General features: G+C 47.2%; 1 protein-coding gene and 1 pseudogene across 4 annotated transcripts in view; both read right to left on the reverse strand.

Moving 5' to 3' along the window:
- Positions 1 to 7,910: 7,910 nt before the first annotated feature.
- On the reverse strand, positions 7,911 to 13,693 carry LOC118675018 (annotated as a pseudogene).
- Positions 11,684 to 18,695, reverse strand: part of PTAFR (platelet activating factor receptor) — a 36,701-nt gene continuing 29,689 nt past the window's right edge. For 3 of the 4 annotated variants that reach the window (XM_036350601.1, XM_036350604.1, XM_036350603.1), the window contains one exon: positions 11,684 to 14,881. In XM_036350601.1, coding sequence (XP_036206494.1) covers positions 13,810 to 14,835 — 1,026 coding nt within the window. In that variant the 5' untranslated portion in view covers positions 14,836 to 14,881 and the 3' untranslated portion in view covers positions 11,684 to 13,809. Of the gene's footprint in view, positions 14,882 to 17,223; positions 18,564 to 18,695 lie in introns of those variants that run through there. The other variant, XM_036350605.1, reaches the window with a different exon arrangement.

Genomic DNA, 18,695 nt, shown 5'->3' on the forward strand with positions numbered 1-18,695 from the left:
AAAGGCAAGGGAATGGATTCTCCCTTATAATCTCCTGAAGGATCACACCCCTGCCAACACCTGGATTTTAGCCCCGTAAGACCCATTTTAGACTTCCGGCCTCCAGAACTGTCAGAGAATAAAATGTGTTGTGTGAAACCACTATGTTTGTGGTAATTTGGGGAGGGGGGAGCATCAATAGGAAACTAATACATGCTCCCTCTTCTTTGACAATAGCACCCCAATCTTGCTTTGGGGAAAGCAGCCCCACTCTAAGACTATACACTCGGATGAAGCCAGCTCTGACCTGGGCTCCAGTGGTGGAGTAAGTGACCCAGACTAAGCCAGGCTCCCCATTCCACCCTCCCAGCCACGTTGACCAGTCAGGATTGGGCCTATAATCCTAGCCAGCCCAATCAAAGCAAATCTCAGGATTTATTAGTATGTGAGAGTTGCTGGGGAAAAGAGCTTCGGTTCTCTATGCTAGATGAGAACGAGGAAGAATGCAGCCCTGGAAGTCCCTGGCAGCCATCTGGCAACCTTGGGAAAGAGGCCTTCTGAGAATGAAGTCAACATAGAGGACAGCTGAGAGATGGGAAAAAGGAGTAATCACATCCTAACACAAGGCTGTGACTCATCTGGCACCCACCGCATGGCTCATGGTTGTTGAAATATTTCTGTTGGTAAGCAAATGCTGCCCAGAAGCTCTGTGTATGACTGAAGTAGTTTTAATCCACCTGTTTATGACAAAGACCAAAAAAGAAGAGAAAGAGTTTGTTTATATACATATGAAGTTGTGCCGGGATGTCACCATTCCTCCTGTGTTGTCATTGATAAGCAGAGGGACTCCTCTAGGGGCTTATCTCTAAGAACATGTGGAGAAGCAACAATGGCCAGGGAACATTTAGACTATAAATACTAAGAGTTTTGTAAGGACTGTTTGAGAGTTACAGATGGGCAAGGTGGCTCTTCACTAACCTAAAAACTCCCCAAAGACCCTTGGTGCATTAGCGCCTGCCGTGGTAAGGGCTACTCTGTTAGCAGTGTCAAAGAGTCGTACGGGGCCCCCACTAGGGAAGTCAGCCTGCCCGTTAACACCAGTGTCCCCTCCGTTCCCCAGCAATATGCTCTAGCTGAGTATAATATTGCTGCCTCCCCAAAACAAAACAAAAACGTATTGTTATTCCAAATAAAATAGGGGTTCTTCTATTTTGGAAGAGGGAGAGGATGGATATTAGGCAACCAGCAATATTGCTACGTTAGCTGCTCACATGGTGCATGTAATAGTCCTTGACAAATTACGGAATGATTTCCTCTTTATTACCTCCTTTTCACCTTCCAATACATCTGGGTGCTAGTTGTCATTATCTCCATTTTTGCAGTTAAGGAAACTGAGGCTCAGAAACAGGCAGTTGCCTGAGGCCAAATAACTTGTGATGACAGAACTGGCAGACAAATCTAGATCTACCTCCAAGGCCCAAGTTCTTCCTCATTTCCTGCCTTGCCTTACTGAACTAATTTTAGCTGCTGCTATAGTTAAAATTCATTTGTTGCGAAACATCCAAAAGTTAGGAGCCATTATCAGGCCATAAGATCAAGTATAAACAATGAACTGTGGAAAGCCATAATCAATATGGTCATCCAAGTGTCAAATTATCCTCTCCCTAGGAGAGGGAAGTGAATGGAACTGACATTTATTATATCTATTTTATAAATAGCAATAGCTGGTTTGGCTCAGTGGATAAAGTGTTGGCTTGAGGTCTGAAGGGTCCCAGATTTGATTCCGATCAAGGGCACATGCCTGGATTGTGGACTAGATCCCCAGTACAGGGTGTGCAGGAGGCAGCTGATAAATGATTCTCTCTCATCATTGATGTTTCTATCTCTCTCTCACTCTCCCTTCCTCTCTAAAATCAACAAAAAAATATTTTTTAGCCAAAGCCGGTTTGGCTCAGTGGATAGAGCGTCGGCCTGTGGACCAAAAGGTCCTGGGTTCGATTCCGGTCAAGGGCATGTACCTGGGTTGCGGGCACATCCCCAGTGGGAGATGTGCAGGAGGCAGCTGATCGATGTTTCTCTCTCATCGATGTTTCTAGCTCTCTATCTCTCTCCCTTCCTCTCTGTGAAAAATCAATAAAATATATTTTTAAAATATATACATTTTTTAAAAATAAGGAAACTGAGAGGGGGGAGCTGAAGTGATTTGCCCATGATCATACAGCCAGTGACGGACCTGAGATTCAAAAGATTTGCAGCATTCACTAATTTCTGTGGTGCACATACATTTCCAACATGGCTGATTTCAAACTAACTAACATGACATCTCTAAACACAGAGCTGGGCAGAGATGTTCACAATGGACTCTCACAAGCAGATCATTGTATAGCAAATACAACACTCTATCGCATTTTTAACGCATTTGCCAATTTGCTAGACTGGGAGGGCAGAGACTTCACCTTTCCTGACTTGTCCCCACAGCAAATGGCAGAGTGCTACCTACGACGGGCAAGCATGACATGTTGGTGGAGTGAAGGAAGGACACCCACTCTCTTTTCACAGGGCCATGCTGCCTCAGACAGCCACACATACCAAAAATATCACACGTATAGATTTTATTGACTAAGCTCTTTCACACCCAGTAACTCAAGCAGAGTTTGTTGAATCAATTCCAGGCAACACCACCTTGAACACGAGGGACACACTGTGAAAAAGGGTCCTTTGAGAGCCTGAATTTCTTCTCACCTCACTTCTTCCTACCCCATCCTCCTTCTTTTTAAAGTTTGTGTGTGGCCCTAGCCGGTATGGCTCAGTGGATAGAGTGTTGGCCTACAGGCGGAAGGGTCCCGGGTTGATTCCTGTCAAGGGTACATACCTTGATCCCCAGCCCAATGGGCCGTGCAGGAGGCAACCGATTGATGTGTCTCTCTCACATCAATGTTTCTCTCTCTGTGTTTCTCCCTCTCTCTTCTACTCTCTCTAAAAATCAATGGAAAAATCCTCAGGTGAGGATTAAAAAAAAAAAGTTTGTGTGGGTGTTAACATAAAATTATAATTTTTATCATTTTTAAATGTGAAGTTTATCAACATTAAATATGTTCACATTGTTGTACAACCATCACCACCATCCATCTCTAGAACTTTTGCATCTTCCCTAATTGAAACCCTATACCCATTAAACTACAATTCCCCATTTCCCTTCTCTAACCCCTGGCAACCACCATTCTACTGTCTGTCTCTACGAGTTTGACTACTCCAGGCACCTTATGTAAGTGGAATCCTTTGTGTCTGGCTTATTTTATTTAGCACTAGAGGCCTGGTGCACAAAATTTGTGTGTGGGGGGGAGGTCCCTTCAGTCCAGACTGCACCCTCTCCAATCCGGGACCCCTCGGGGGATGTCTGACTGCTGGTTTAGGCCTGATTCCAGGGATTGGGCCTAATCCGGCAGTCAGACAGACTCTCAAAATCTGGGACCTCTAGCTCTTAACTGCTCACCTGCCTGCCTGCCTGATTGCCCCTAACTGTACCCCCTGCCAGCCTGATCACCCCTAACCACCTCTGCCTGCTGGCATGATCGCCCCTAACTTCCCCCCCTGATGGCCTGGTTGCCCCTCACTGCCCCCCCTGCTGGCCTGGTCACCTCCAACTGCCCCCCTCTGCCAGCCTGGTCACCCCTAACTTCCCCCCCTACCAGCCTAGTCACCCCTCACTGCCCCCCCTGCCAGCCTGGTTGCCCCACGCAGCCTGCTATTCAGTTGTTTGGTTGTCCATTAACCCCCCTGCTGGCCTCATTGCCCCAAGCAGCCTGCCAGCCTGCTGTGTGGTCGTTACTGTTACTGTGACAGTGTCCCCGACAATTTGCATATTCCTCTACTAGAGGCCCAGTGCACAAAAATTTGTGCACTCGGGGGAGGGGGGGGTGTCCCTCAGCTTGGCCTGTGCCCTCTCGCAGTCTGGGACCCCTCGGGAGATAACAACCTGCTGGCTTAGGCCTACTCCCGGGTGGCAGAGGGCAGGCCCAATCCCTAGGTGCAGCCCCTGGTTGGGCTCAGAGCAGGGTCGATTGGGGAGTTGGGGCGCCGCCCCCTGTCATGCACAGAGCAGAGCGGATTGGGAGGTTGTGATGCCACCCTCAGTCACGCTCAGGGTAGGGCCAATTGGGGGGTTGGGGCATCGCCCCCTGTCACACTCAAGGCAGGGTCGATGGGGAGGTTGTAGCGCCACCCCCTGTCACGCACAGAGCAGGGCCCATCAGGGGGGTTGGGGCTCCGTACCCTGTCACGCACAGAGCAGGGTCAATCAGGGGGTTGAGGAGCTCCTCCCTGTCACTCACAGAGTAGGGCCGATAGGGGAGTTGGGGCACTGCCCCCTGTCACACACAGAGCAGGGCGGATCAGAGGGTTGGGGCGCCACCCTCTATCACCCACAGAGCAGGGCTGATCAGGGGGTTGGGGCGCCGCCACTGTCACACTCAGGGCAGGGCCGATGGGGAGGTTATGGCTCTACCCTGTCACACACAGAGCAGGGCCCGTGGGGGGGGGGGGCGCTGGGGCGCTGCACCCTGTCACACAGAGAGCTGTAGGGCGATCAGGGGGTTGGGGAGCTCCCCCCTATCAGGCACAGAGCAGGGCTGATCAGGGTGTTTGGGCGCTGCCCCCTGTCACGCTGATCCCAGTGCCCAGGAGGCCTCGTGGCTCTGCTGATCCTGGTGCTGGGAGGCATATTACCCTTTTACTATATAGGATAGAGGCCTGGTGCATGGATGGGGGCTGGCTGGTTTGCCCTGAAGGGTGTCCTGGATCGGGAGGGGGGTCCCCACTGGGGTGTCTGGCCAGCCTGGATGAGGGGATGATGGCTGTTTGCAGCTGGTCACATACCCTTCAGGGTGGGGGTCCCCACTGGGGTGCCTGGCCAGTCTGGGTGAGGGGCTGAGGGCTGTTTTCAGGCTGGCGGGTGACTAAAGCTCCCAACTGCTCCTTTTTTTCTTTTTCTTTTTATTCTGGGCCAGCTTTAGCTCTGACTCCAGCTCTGAGGCCTCTGCTGCTGAAAGCAGGTATCTGGTTTGTTTGTGTTCTATAATCGAAACACTGTATCAACTCCAGCTCTGAGATCCCAGCTCACTGAAAGCAGGTTTCTGGAGTTTTGTTTAGCTTCGATATTTGTAACTATGTTTCCAAGCTCAGAGGCCGGCAAGGCAGGCAGGGAACATTGGTTTCCTCCATCACTGAAGCAAGCAAGCCTCATGTTAGTTTCAAGTGCCTGGCTGCCGGCCGCCATCTTGGCTGGCAGTTAATTTGCATATCGCCCTGATTAGCCAATGGGAAGGGTAGCGGATGTACGCTAATTACCATGTTTCTCTTTTATTAGATAGGATTATTAATATAGACAATATCTTCAAGGTTTATCTATGTTGTAGCATGTGTCAGAATTTCCTTCCTTTTTTAGATTCATAGTATTCCATTGTACGTATCTACCACATTTTGCTTATCCACTCATTCCTTGATGGGCTTGGGTTGCTTCCATCTTTGACTGTTGTGAACATTGCTTCTATGAATGTTGGTGTTCGAGTCCCTGCTTTCAATTCTTCTCATGTATACCCACAAGTGGAATTACTGGGTCATATGGTAACTCTATGTTTAAGTTTCTGAGGAACCACATACTTTTTTCCACAGCAGCTACACCATTTTACATTCTCACCAGCAATGCACAGTGTTTCAATTTCTCCACATCCTTGTCAACACTTATTTTCTGATTTTATCTCATTGTGGTTTTGATTTGTAGTTCCCTAATGATTAGTGATGTTGAGTATCTCTTTATGTGTTTATTGGCCATTTGTATATCTTCTTTGGATAAATATTTATTCAAATCCTTTACCCATTTTTTAATTGATCATTTTTTCACTGTGGATTTGTGCGAATTCTTTATATATTCTGCATATCAATCCTTTATCAATCTATGATTTGCAAAAAATGTCTCCCATTCAGTTGGTTGCCTTTTCACCCTGTGGATAGTGTCCTTTGATGTCCCATCCTTTCTTTTAAAGAACTGATTCATTATTTCCTTCCAAAAGTCAAAATCCCCTGACTCATGCATGTGGCCATTCTTTTTTTTTTCTTCCTTTTTTTTTTTTTTGTGCCCTTGACTGGAATCGAACTTGGGACCCTTCAGTCTGCAGGTTGACGCTCTATCCACTGAGCCAAACCAGTCAGGGCTATAGTTTCACATTTCTAAGGAGTATACATAATATGAACTGTTTGAAACAGGGCAGGGGAAATGGGGTTGTGTATTTGAGTGAAAAGGGAGGCTGCAGGGAGAATGACACAACCTATTAGGATGAAACATAACATTTACTATGTACATAGTCCTTGCCAGACACTAAGCAATTTTAAATCCTGAAAATTATGCTATTGTGTGAACAGTAAAATTATTCTCATTTTATTTTAATATTTTTATTTATTTCAGAGAGGAACGGAGAGGGAGAGAGAGATAGACACACCAATGACAGAGAATCATTGATCGGCTGCCTCCAGCACGCCCCACACTGGGAATTGAGACCACAACCCAGGCATGTACCCCAACTGGGAATCGAACCTTGACCTCCTCATTTATAGGCTGATGCTCAACCACTGAGCCATGTGGGCCAGGCAAAACTATTCGCATATTAGAGATGAAGAAACAGAAGCTCAGAGAGGCTAAATAGTCTGCCTCAAGTCACAGACTAGGTCAAGACAGAAATTGAACCTGGCAACATGGCCCCAGAGGCCACTCTATTGATCACTACGTGACACTGTGCAGGCTTTGGAGTCAGAATTCAAACTCAAATGACTAATGAGTACAGATTACAAATCCATTAGTAACCCGAGAGAGATTCCAACCGAAACAAGATTTTTCCTCACACCCACCAGCAATTTGAAAGTTGAACAAGTCCAAAGGTGGGTGGGGAATTGAGGAAGTAGAAACTCTCATGTAACTATGGATGGGAGTGAGTGTGGACTAGTGCAGCCATTTCAGAAGTGATTTATTTGTCAGTTCTTCTTCCAATCAAGTATAGGTGTAAGCTATGACCTAGGAATGTCACTCCTAGGTATATATACCAGAGATAGTCTTACATTGATCCTTAGGGAAACATGAGAAAGCAGCTCCTCACAGCATCATGTATAAAAAAGGGAGTTGAAGGCAGTCTAACTGCCCATTGCCAGAGGAATAGGTAAGCAAAATGTAGATGCACACGGTGGGGGGTGATGGAGCAGAGGTTGGCATCCATGACGCAGATGTATGCACTTCAACATAGTTAAATTGTAAAAACAATGGTGAATGAGGGGGACGGGGTGGAGGAATAAGACACAGAATGAGGTCCATCACCCAATATATGTAAATCATGTCTTTTATGTAAATGTGAAATGAATACACACAGAAAAGGATACAAAAAAGTCAAGGATATCGAACACTCTAGAACAGTTGGGGGATGAGACTGGAGAATGGTGATTAAAGAGAAAAAAAACATGCACTCAGACAAAAAAGTATATAAGAGAAGTGTCTTGCAAAATGCAGGTAATAAAAGATCTATGCATCCTAATTCTATCAAGTTATTGCCTGTGTGACGTTGAGTAAGTCATTTCACCTTTTTGATACTTGCTTTTCTTGTCTGGACGATGAAGGACATGGACCTTCACAACCTGTATCATGAAGAAGACCCCTACAGAGGAAGTCAGTGTAGAATAGGAAGTGCAAGGAGCCAGACAGACCCAGCCGTGCACTGTCTGGCCTTGAGGAGTCACTTCACTTTCTAAGCTTCTGTTTTTAATGAGGTGGTCAAGACCTCACTGAGAAGGGGACATTTGAATAAAGCCTTGAAGGAGTCAAGGAAATAAGCCATACAGATATGGGGGGAGGAGGGGGCGGCGGGGGGGAAGTCGTTCAGACCGAGGGAAGAGTCAGTTCTGTCCACAGGTAATGACGTGAAGTTCCCCTCACGGTGCCTGGGACACAATAAGCAGTCGGTGTTCACCCCTTTCCCTCCTCTTACAGAGATGTCAGGATCAGCGTGGCTACTTAATGCGCCTTCTAGCTTCGGCGACAATGACATTCTAGCCTCAAAAGGTTTCGAAACACTGCATCCACGTACTCTACCCACCTGTAGGAGTGCCCTTCCTGAGTGACCACAGAAGCCTCACCCTGGAAGGAAGTCATTGCTGCTGGGACTTCAGCCTGCATGGGGAGCACAAGAGCCCCCAACTCAAGCAGGAAGCTGGAAACAGTGAGGCAGGGCCCCTCGCCAGCTGCTATTGTCCTCGAGAGACTCCTATCCCAGCACACACCAACACTAGGACAGGGCCTAGGGGGGCTTGAGCAAGAGAGCAATCACCTGGGGAGAGGAGCAAAGGGAAGGGACCCATATTTACTAAGGCAGATCTGAGTCCCATATTCCCCGTAGTAAGATAAAGGGATTGGACCTACCCTGTGTTTTGGTTTTTTTGATTCTGCCACTTTCCAGCTCTTTTATCTTTACAAGTCACAGAACATGTCAGAGCCTCCATTTCCCCATCTGTAAAATGGTATGAAAATTTCAGTTCTGTACAGTGGTTGTGAGGACTCATGAGGTAAGATTTGTGAAAGTGGCAAGCAACTATCTGGGGCTCGACACAAAGTAGTTCCCTTTCCTCTGTACCACGTACGTGGGAGGCAGCCACTGTCAGATTCAGTCGGCTCGGGTCCTTATTTATTTTATCTTTTTCTACAGGGATGGAATCACCTACCTTTCATGTAGAATCTGAGGCAGCAAATGAAAACTGTGCTTAGCATAGTTACTGGACCAAAATGGTGCTCCATAGATGTTTGTTGGATACCTGGATGGATGCATGCATGCACGCACGGATAGATGGATGGGTAGATGGAAGCACAGACTGATGGATGGATGACTGGGTAGGTGGAAGGGTGGCTTCCTGGCAGAATGTCAGGGGAAGCATAATTTGTATTACAGAAATACAAGTCTGCACGCACACAAAAACAGTTATTTTATAAGAGGGTTTTATTATACCTTTTTTAGCCTTAGGTCTCAAGCACAGATATAACATAGATGAGTAAAAACTGGCATAAACATGCCCAGTTCTAGTCAACTGTGACCTACAGTTATCATTCTATAGTCTATGACTCATCTCAAGGGACCAGGTCTTGCCTGCGCAGCATTCTCTAACTGAGATCACTGGAAGTTCCCGGAGGTGAAAGTTGAAATCAGGGGGAGATACAGGATAAGGCCTTCTTAACGTATAAGATGACTTGGAATTCCTGACTGGTGATGCTTCTTCGAAAGAATTACAAATCAACTTTTCCTATAATCCCTGTCACCATTGCAAGAAGTGAGAGACACAGATCAGCAGCCAATTCTATATTCCCTGCAGTTCCATGCTGTGTAATTTCTGCAATCACTTGGTCCCTCTGAGTCCCCTATTCCCCTAGTAAGATCAAGGGATTGATTGGACCCACCCTGTTCCAAAATGTTCTGATCCTCTGAAAATCACTGACATCGTCCCTTAAGTATGAACCTAGAACTTTGGAAGGATATGTATTATTAAATTCCTTCTCCACCTCTCCTTGAAGAGTCTGTTAAACCCTTTCAAACTAAGTGCATGTAAACGCAATATGTCTGTTTATGCTATACTCTGGAAAACCAGTAAGCTTTGGAGACAGACTGATCTCAATCCCAGGCCTTCTGTGAGAAACTGTAGATACACTGATGAACAAGATTCAGTTCCTGCCCCAGGAAGGGGAAGGTGGACATTCAAATGGATAAACTTATAGGAATTAAGGCATAAAAAAGTTAGACCCTTCAGCCCTAAAGTGCTGTTAGAAGAAAGCCAATGACCCTGCCTAGAGGCCTCAGGGAAGGTTGCCTATCAGAAGTGTTCTGGGCTAGGTCAAAAAGAAGAGAGAGCATCTGAGGTCACAACCAAGCAGAAGTCACGGGGGAAGTAAACATGGCTATATGCAGAGTGGTGAGGAGATCAGCAGGGCTGTAGCATGGGCTACAACTAAAATATTCTTCCATGGGCCTTGGGTATGAGTGGGATCTGTCCAGGCAACATTCTGGGAGAAGCAAGGGGGTGATGAGAAGTTACCATCTCAGGACTGTGAGACTTTTTTTTTTTTATGGTAGCAGCATGGTTTCTTAAGCTGTGCCTTAGTACTGGCTCTGGGGCTGGCCCATGGTGCTGTTGATGTGCAAAGCCCGGACTTTCTACCAGTTCTTTTTCAGCAATGACACCAAGAAATTGACAGCTAAATGGATGTTGTACGCAAACTCATCATCTGTCATCTTCACATGGCCGACAGCCACCGCCAGACACAGCACCTTCGTCATCTGAAACTTGATTGTGGCTTTCACTTCATCAACCTTGACCACCACGTTCTCATTGTGGGTCAAGAGGAAGAGAACTTGCTAGCCTTATGCAGGCCTGGGCCCAGGATTCGTAGATCTGCTTGGTCAGAGGAGACTCTGAAGCCAAAAAGGCATCATACTTCTTGGCCAGCTCCTTGACTAGGTTCTTACTCTTGTTGAGTTTCTTCAGTGCCTCGCTGTTCATGCGGGGGATATCCACGGCCTTGACCTCATTGCAGTGCTGCTGGTCCTCCAAGGAACATGTGGAGAACTTGGGGCAGGGAGTGGACTTCAGCCTGGCAGTGCCCAAGTTTGTCCTCCGGAGGCTCACAGTTCTTCAAGCTGACCTGCAGCTCCACTGTCTCCAAAAACTTCCATCGCTTGCGCTGGTTCCCGTGCAGAACTTCCCACACCGCCTTGTACAGGGTGTCTCAGGAAACTTTGTTGTTTGTGATTCCTCGCACCGCAAAAACCGGAAAAGAGCTCAGACTTACTCTGTATTGAGCACTCAGTGAATGCCGACACCATGCACTTGACACGCATCACGGCAGTGTTTCCCAATGTGTATTATGCAAGTCCCTGGGGAGTATGAGGTGACTTTAGACAGGATACCAAGAACATTTTTATTTTAAGAGTTATGCTTTCAGTTTACATTTATTTTCTATGGATGGCAGGCGGCATTAGTTTTTTGTTCACAATCTATAATAATAAAAGGGTAATATGCAAGTCGACCGAACAGCAGAATGACCGTCCGGACGACCTTCCGGACGACCATGCTATGACACACACTGGCCCCAGGCCAGCCAAGGCAGGTGCTATGTGATTGGTCGGAGGGCCCCACCATTGCCCCATAATTGCCCCACAGATCAATGGGGAGGGGGCTCCACATTGCCCCAAAGAGGGAGGCCCAGGCCAATGACCAGCAATGCTGTGGCAGGTGTGCAGGGCCAGCCAGCAATTGCCCTGCAGAGGAAGGCCCAGGCCAGCCAAGTGATCACACCCCACACCTGTCACCTGCAGAGGGAGGCGACCAGTGGTGGGGGAGGGGAGGACAGCACCACACAGATGGCAAGCTGTGACAGGGGTGGGGGCAGGGCCAGCTGCAGGCAGCCAGGGGAAGGAAAGCCCTGATAGGCCCTGTTTCCAGCCAGGGCTAGGGACCCTACCCAAGAGGAACCGGATTGTGAGAGGATGCAGGCTTGGCTGAGGGACACACACACACACACACACACACACACACCCCTCCGGTGCACAAAATTCATGCACCGGGCCTCTAGTTTAGTTATAAAACATAACTTTTTTACAATTTAAGTTTTTAAAAAGTGACCCAATTTAAAGAAAAATATTTATTGAGTAAATATATAGCTGGTACATAGACACTGTAAAAACTTCAAGGGGGTGGGGGGTACATAAATCACTGAAATTCAAGAAACACTGTTTTAGCATGTAAGCATTTATCTCGTTCGGAGCTCATTTAGTTGCAAGTAATCAGTGACTCAAATCAGCTCAAGCAAGATAAGGGAAGATTTCCTCACAAGGAACTCTCACAGGCCCCAAAGAAAAAAGTGCAGTTGTGCCTCAAGAAGGGCGTGGCCTGGAGGAGAGCGGCAGGCCCCTGGAAGCACCACCCGCTCCTCTCTCCAGGTTCCGGGGCCCTCTGTCTCTGCTTTGCTCTGCACATCTCCAGCTTCCCTCTAAACAGAGCCATTTTCTCTAGTACACGCATGTCAGTGGCCGTCTCCGCCACCCTCTCAACCCCAGCACATACACACAGACAGACACACACATGTAGACGCGCACACACTCACAGCTCCAGGGTTTCTATATCTTCAGGTGAGTGACTTGCAGAGCCTGAAATAGCATCCCTGACTCTTGCTACTTATTCCTGAGAGAGCTGTGGTACTCAGCTCAGGGTGCAAGAGGAGGCTCATTTGAATTCCTGACCGGCCCAGCTAGAGCCAGATGTTCACCTCTCATCCATTCAACTCCTATAGGAGGACGGAGGGGAACAAATTCTCAGAAAAAGAGAGAAACTTGGATGAGAAGGCACCCTGACCGAGTGGTGTCTGACTCAGCAACTTACTTCGCTGCTCAGAACAACCCTATGAGGTAGGAAATTCAGCTCAAAGTTCTCAGCAGGAAGTGACAAAGCCAAGAGTGGAAACTGGGTCTCTGTGACACCAAAGCTCCAGTAAGCCGCACTACCTGGTCACCATCAGGTAAGGCCGGCCCACAGCTACGACTGCAGACCCAAGCGCGTTACTGGCCCATTGGGAGGCAGTTATAAAAATCATCCATCCAGCGCTTGCCCAGTAGACAGAAATCAAGGATCCCAACTGTATGGGGACACTGTCTGGGAGGGAAGAAGATCTCCTTAAAGGCCCATAAGGCCCTGGAAGCCAGAGAGGGCTCCTCTGAGCCCTGGGTCTGAGGCTGCCTGATTCAGACTGTGGTAGTCAGCTCAGGGTGCAAGAGGCGGCTCATCTGAATATATTTGCTGAAAATCACAAGCAGGCATCTAGAGATCGTCGAGAAGTGGACACTTCTCTTCTGCACCCAGAACTCACAGTGCCTGCTGGCCCTAGAAACCATAACTGCTCCTCCCACCTCCTAGGAGCTAAATTAGGAGGGGGTTCCCTAGAAAAAGAGGCAGGGGGGAGACCAGCCTAGGCTCCCACTCCTATGGAATCCCCTGGGCATCATGGTGCCCTGGATGATCAGAGTTTCGCCCCGAGGGGCCTTTGCTGCCCGACAGGAGGTACTTTATCAAGGTCTCTGCACAGACAGATGGATACGGCGATTGTGTCTCTCCCCCAGAGCTGAGCCAGGCCTGACACGAGGTCCATGCAGGGTGACACCTCTGCCTCAGGACACAAGCCCCCCATCCTAGCGTTTGGTCTATGCACGTGTTATCTTCTCTGGTCGCCATTCGGGTGTTGGGTGAGTTGGGAGAAGTTTCCACTGAGCCACCCTAAGAAGTGTCACAAAGGCCTTGTGCCTGTGGGTGGAGACAGGGTGGCATCATCCTAGCTCAAAAGTCTGCCCCAAAGGTACTGCCATGTTGCCAAGGGAGTGTCCCTTTCCCCAAACCCCCTTCTCTGCCTTTACAGTGATGAAGGGAGTGGTTGCTCCAAAGTTTAAGTCATATGCACTTGGGGTGCTGCCCTAGCAGGGTGCACTGGGTGGCTCAAAGTCTGTCCCCAAGGTCTGCCCCTGGCTAAAACCACCAGCCAAGTTTCCTATGGCAGATGTCCAAAGGGGGCTCAAGGGGCTCGTTCAGGTTTGGGATTTCTAGCAGTCTGGCTCTTCCATCATCCCCACCTTATGGAGGTAGCCTCCATATCTCATGGGCCCCGAGCACCCAGGAAAGATGTGCCCAGACCACAGCAAATACCTCTTCTTCCCCCAAGTCAGTCATGATGTCCATGCCTCTGGGCCTGGCCCCATCAGGCAGAGGCTAATTTTTGAGGGAATTGGCAGGCACGTGGTTGAGCGGCAAGACCACTTCGGTGCCCGTGTCCATGGTGGTCAGGGGGCATTTCCGACTGCTGCGCATGCTCTGGAACTTCTCGGTAAGGTGCTTGCGGAACTTCTTGGTGAGGAAACAGTAGATGACGGGGTCTAAGACACAGTTGGTGCTAAGGAGGCAGAGGGTGACCTGATGTGCATCGTTAATAGCCTGGTGGAAGTCGCTGTTCTGGAAGCCCAGCTCGGCCAGGGTCCAGGGCAGCTGTACAACATGGTGAGGCACAAAGCAGATGATGAACACCGCCAGGACCGTGCAGACCATCCACAGCGCCCGGCGCTTGACTTCCACGTTGCGCTGCAGCTGCACGGGCTGCAGGAGCAGCGTGCGGATGATGATCAGGTTGCAGAAGAAGATGATGAGGAAGACAAGGAAGAAGGCAAACACGAGAAAGATGTGAATGATGAGGACGGGTTTGCTGCCTTTCTCATAATGTTCAAAGCAGCGAGTGACGTTGCCGGAGCCGGTCTTGTTGGGCACCACGTTGGTGGAGTCCAGGACAAAGAAGTAGGACGCAGCGGCCACAATAGACACCCAGATGATCAGGGACAACAAGATGCCGCGCGTCCGGGTAGTAGCCTGAGCGGTCTTGATGGGCCGCGTCACGGCCTGGAAGCGGTTGTACGTGATGACAGCCAGGAAAGCCACCGAGCAGTAGGTGTTGATGAAGAAGAAGCAGCCGGCCACGTTGCACAGGAACGGAGGGAGAATCCAGTTGCCCTGGTGGTAGTAGTAGGTGATCCACAGGGGCAGGGTGACCAAGAAGAGCAGGTCGGCCATGGTGAGGTTCACCATGAAGATCTTGATCTCGTTGAGTTTCTTGGAAGGGTACAGGCGGGCAAAGACCCACAGCACGTAGCTATTGGCGATGACCCCCACCACAAAGATGACACTGTAAAAAATCGGGAAGAGGGTATACCGGAACTCGGAGTCCACGCGAGAATCATTCGTCTCCATTGCTCGGGGCTAGAAAAGGCAGCTGGCCACCGTGTCCTGCTTGTGCCTGGAAGACCATACAGGGATTCTGGTTAATGAAGGGCCAACAGGGGACGATCTTATTTCATCTATTCTAAGACTCCCTTTTTGCACATTAAAAAAAAAAATCAATGGCATCTTCCAATTAATAGCCAGCATTTATTTTCTTTCTACATAAAATAATTTTCCAAGGGACTACATCTGAGATTCCATGAAATCAATAGCAGCTGTTTCAGCAGTGGAAACACTTGAAGAAGCCTATAGATCAGTGGTTCTCAACCTTCCTAATGCCGCGACCCTTTAATACAGTTCCTCATGTTGTGGTGACCCCCAACCAAAAAATTATTTTCGTTGCTACTTCATAACTGTAATTTTGTTACTGTTATGAATCGTAATGTAAATATCTGATATGCAGGATGTATTTTCATTGTTACAAATTGAACATAATTAAAGCACAGTGATTAATCACAAAAACAATATGTAATAATATATGTGTTTTCCGATGGTCTTAGGCGACCCCTGTGAAAGGGTCGTTCGACCCCCAAAGGGGTCTCGACCCACAGGTTGAGAACCGCTGCTATAGATACTTAAACAGGCGAGTTTTACGAAACAACTGGTTCTAACTGGAATTTTGTTGATTGAGAAAAAATTTTGTGCTTTGCTCTATTTACTGTGGTGGTGGTTTATCTATGTTAAGTTAAATAAATGTAGCTTCCATTATTCCAATAAATCATTGTGGTTCCTTTAAAAAAAAAAAAAAACTCACCCGCGAGTCATACTGTGAGTTACATAGTTGATTTGAATTACATAGTTTTGTGCCATTGGACCTTTCCCACTGCTAGCTGGAGCTCCACCATTTGATCCCTAAGCCCTAGGATAATGGCTCCACAGAGATGAGGAGGAGAGAGGAACATCTTGGAGACCTTTTAGGGGATCCATGAGGTCAAAACTATTGTCATACTAATACCAAGATGCCCTGGCTGGTTTGGCTCAGTGGCTAGAGCGTCAGCCTGCAGACTGAAGGGCTGTGGGTTCGATTCTGGGAAAGGGCACTGTCCGGGTTGCGGGCCTAGTCCCCAGTGGGGGGCATGCAGGAGGCGGCTGATTAATGATTCTGTCTCATCATTGATGTTTCTATCTCTCCCTTTCCCTTCCTCTCTGAAATCAATAAAAATATATTTTACAAAATACCAAGACATTATTTGGCACTGTGTTGACATTTGCGTTGATGTTGCAAAACTGCTGGATCCTTAGAATAAATCAAGGCAGTAGCACCAAACTGTAGTAGCAGCCAAATTCTTTACAGCCATGTACTCAAGAGTTAAAAAAAAGAAAAGAAAAAGAAAGCCAGTTTCATTCTAAGTCACTTTAAAATGCCCTTGGTATAAAGCAAGGATATGATTAACTTTATTAAATCTTGAGTATACATCTTTTTTAATATTCCATGTCAAAATGGGAAATCCACATGAAACACTTCTGCTGCAAACTGAAATAAATTGGTTGTCTTCAGGGAAAGCATTTATGTGATTGTTGGAGTTGTGAGCTGAACTTTTCTGAGGATCATCATTATCACTTGAAAAAATGGCAAACTATGGCCTGGCTGGTGTGGCTCAGTGGTTGAGTGTCAACCCATGAACCACGAGGTCGCTGGTTCAATTCCCCATTAGAGCACATGCCTAGGTTTGGGGCTCGATCCCCAGGAGGGGGCATTCAGGAGCCAGCCGATCGATGATTCTCTCTCATCATTGATGTTTCTATCTCTCTCCCTCACCCTTCCTCTCTCTCTCTCTAAAGCTTAATAAAAACATATTTTTAAAATTATTTTATTTTCAAATTAAGTTTTTCAGATGAGTATCTAGCAGACGTTTTCTCAGATATGAATAAATAAACCTGTCACTTCAAGGGAAATAAACAGTATTTATGGACAATGATAAAATTCAAACTTTCAAAGGAAATTAGAATTTTGGGGGGAAACTGTATCTCCAGCTTTCCAATACTTAAAGAATTTTCTGATGAGATTGGTGGTGATATTAATGAATGCAACTTTTAAAATATCTTATAATGAAACAGCAATATTTGGAAGACCTGCATAACTCATTGAACAGATATTTTCCAAATAAGGAAGACATGATATTTCAAAATTATGCCTAGGCAGAAAATTCAAAGAATAAGATAAACCAATACCTCACAGGGTAACAAATTACAAAAAGCTTGTTGATCTGATCCAGGTTCCACCGTGCAGCTAACCTTTAAGAAACTACCATTTGTGGAAAAAATAGTGTCACCAATTATCTGAAAATGACATTAAAATATCCCTCCTTTTACAGATACCTATTTGTGTGAGGCCAGATTTTCAAAATGACATATCACCTCAGATTGAATGCAGAAGCAGTTATGAGAATCCAGCTGTCTTCTATCAAACCCAAGATCAAAGTGATTTGCAAAAAATATATAAATAAATTCCACTCTTCTTCCTAAAATGTTTATTTTGAAATTTTAGTTATTTTTTACTCAAAACGTTATGTGTGTTAACACGCAATGAGTTTGTTATTGGTTTTTATATTTAAAAGCAACAATTTTTATTTATACTGTCTTAGTTTTAATTTTTTAAATGGTAAACAATGATAGATATAATCCATGTAAACAAAAGCACTCCGGGGCCCTCAAAACATTTTCGCGATATAAAAAGATCCTGAGACCAGAAGATTTGAAAATTGTTGCTCCATAACCTCAGGTTCCCCACTCTCTCCCGTGGGCCCAAGATGCCCGTTCATCTGCGACTGGCCTTGTTTCTTTCCCCTGTTGGGCCCCCATGCCTTGGGGGACCGTGTTGCTGGGGTCTGAGAGAGGTGAGGAGGCGGCCCATAGCTGGGGATGCGTGTTGCTCCTCACTCTGGGTCTTTGAGGAAGTCACATCCCTACCTACCCCTCACACCCACACCCAGCTCCACCCCTAAGTTAGTTCCTTCCTGTCTTGGGGTTTAGGCTCCAGCTCAATGGGGTGGAGGCTGCTCTCCTCCAGAAACTGTCCCTCTCCGGCCAGAGGACCATGGCAGAGCGGAGGGAGGGAAAGTGATGGTTGTGAGAGTTATCTGGGAGATTGAAAGGACAGAACTAGGTGAGGTGAGATACTGGTTGCTAGAAAGGGAGGAGTGAAGGACTGCCAGGTTTCTGGCCCAGAGATTGGAGGTGGGGTGCTGTCTATCTTCATGGACACGAGACCGAGGAGGAACAGCATGTGGGTGGGGAGGGTGAACTCGGTTGAGGACATATCACATTTGCGGTGCCTGCAACACAGCCAGGCGGATCCAAGGTTGAGCCCCGAAGAGAACACCATTGAAGGATACGCCAGAGGAGGAGGAGAAACTTCGGAGGGGGGCAAGGACAGGATGGCCAGAGAGGTGGGAAGAGAACAGCGGAGTGCCTTCCTGGAGACCTAATGAAGGAGGTTTCAAGAACGGGAGAGCCAGTGGCCAGCGGCGTGAAAAGTCACAGGGCAATCAAACACAATGCAGACAGAAAAGCAAATATTGGATATGGCAACACGGAAATCTCTCTCGCGTGATTGGAGGGAGGGCAGTTTCCTAAGATGAGTTGAAGAGTGAATGAGAAGCAAGGAAGTGGAACGTCAAATTCTCATTCAAGAAGCTTAATAAGTTGAAAGAAGTAGAAAGATAAATAAATACACTTTCAAATTGTGATGAATTCAATAAAAGAAATAAAAGCAGTAACATAATGAAGCCAGATTAGAGGGCTGCTTTAAGTAAAGTGACCAGGGAAGGCTTCTCAGAGGAGGTGACAATAAACAAAACCAGAGGCCTGTTTGCCATGAAGCCAATGAA

This window comes from Myotis myotis, unplaced genomic scaffold (genome assembly GCF_014108235.1).
Source record: "Myotis myotis isolate mMyoMyo1 unplaced genomic scaffold, mMyoMyo1.p scaffold_m19_p_2, whole genome shotgun sequence".
Classification (NCBI taxonomy): Eukaryota; Metazoa; Chordata; class Mammalia; order Chiroptera; family Vespertilionidae; genus Myotis; species Myotis myotis.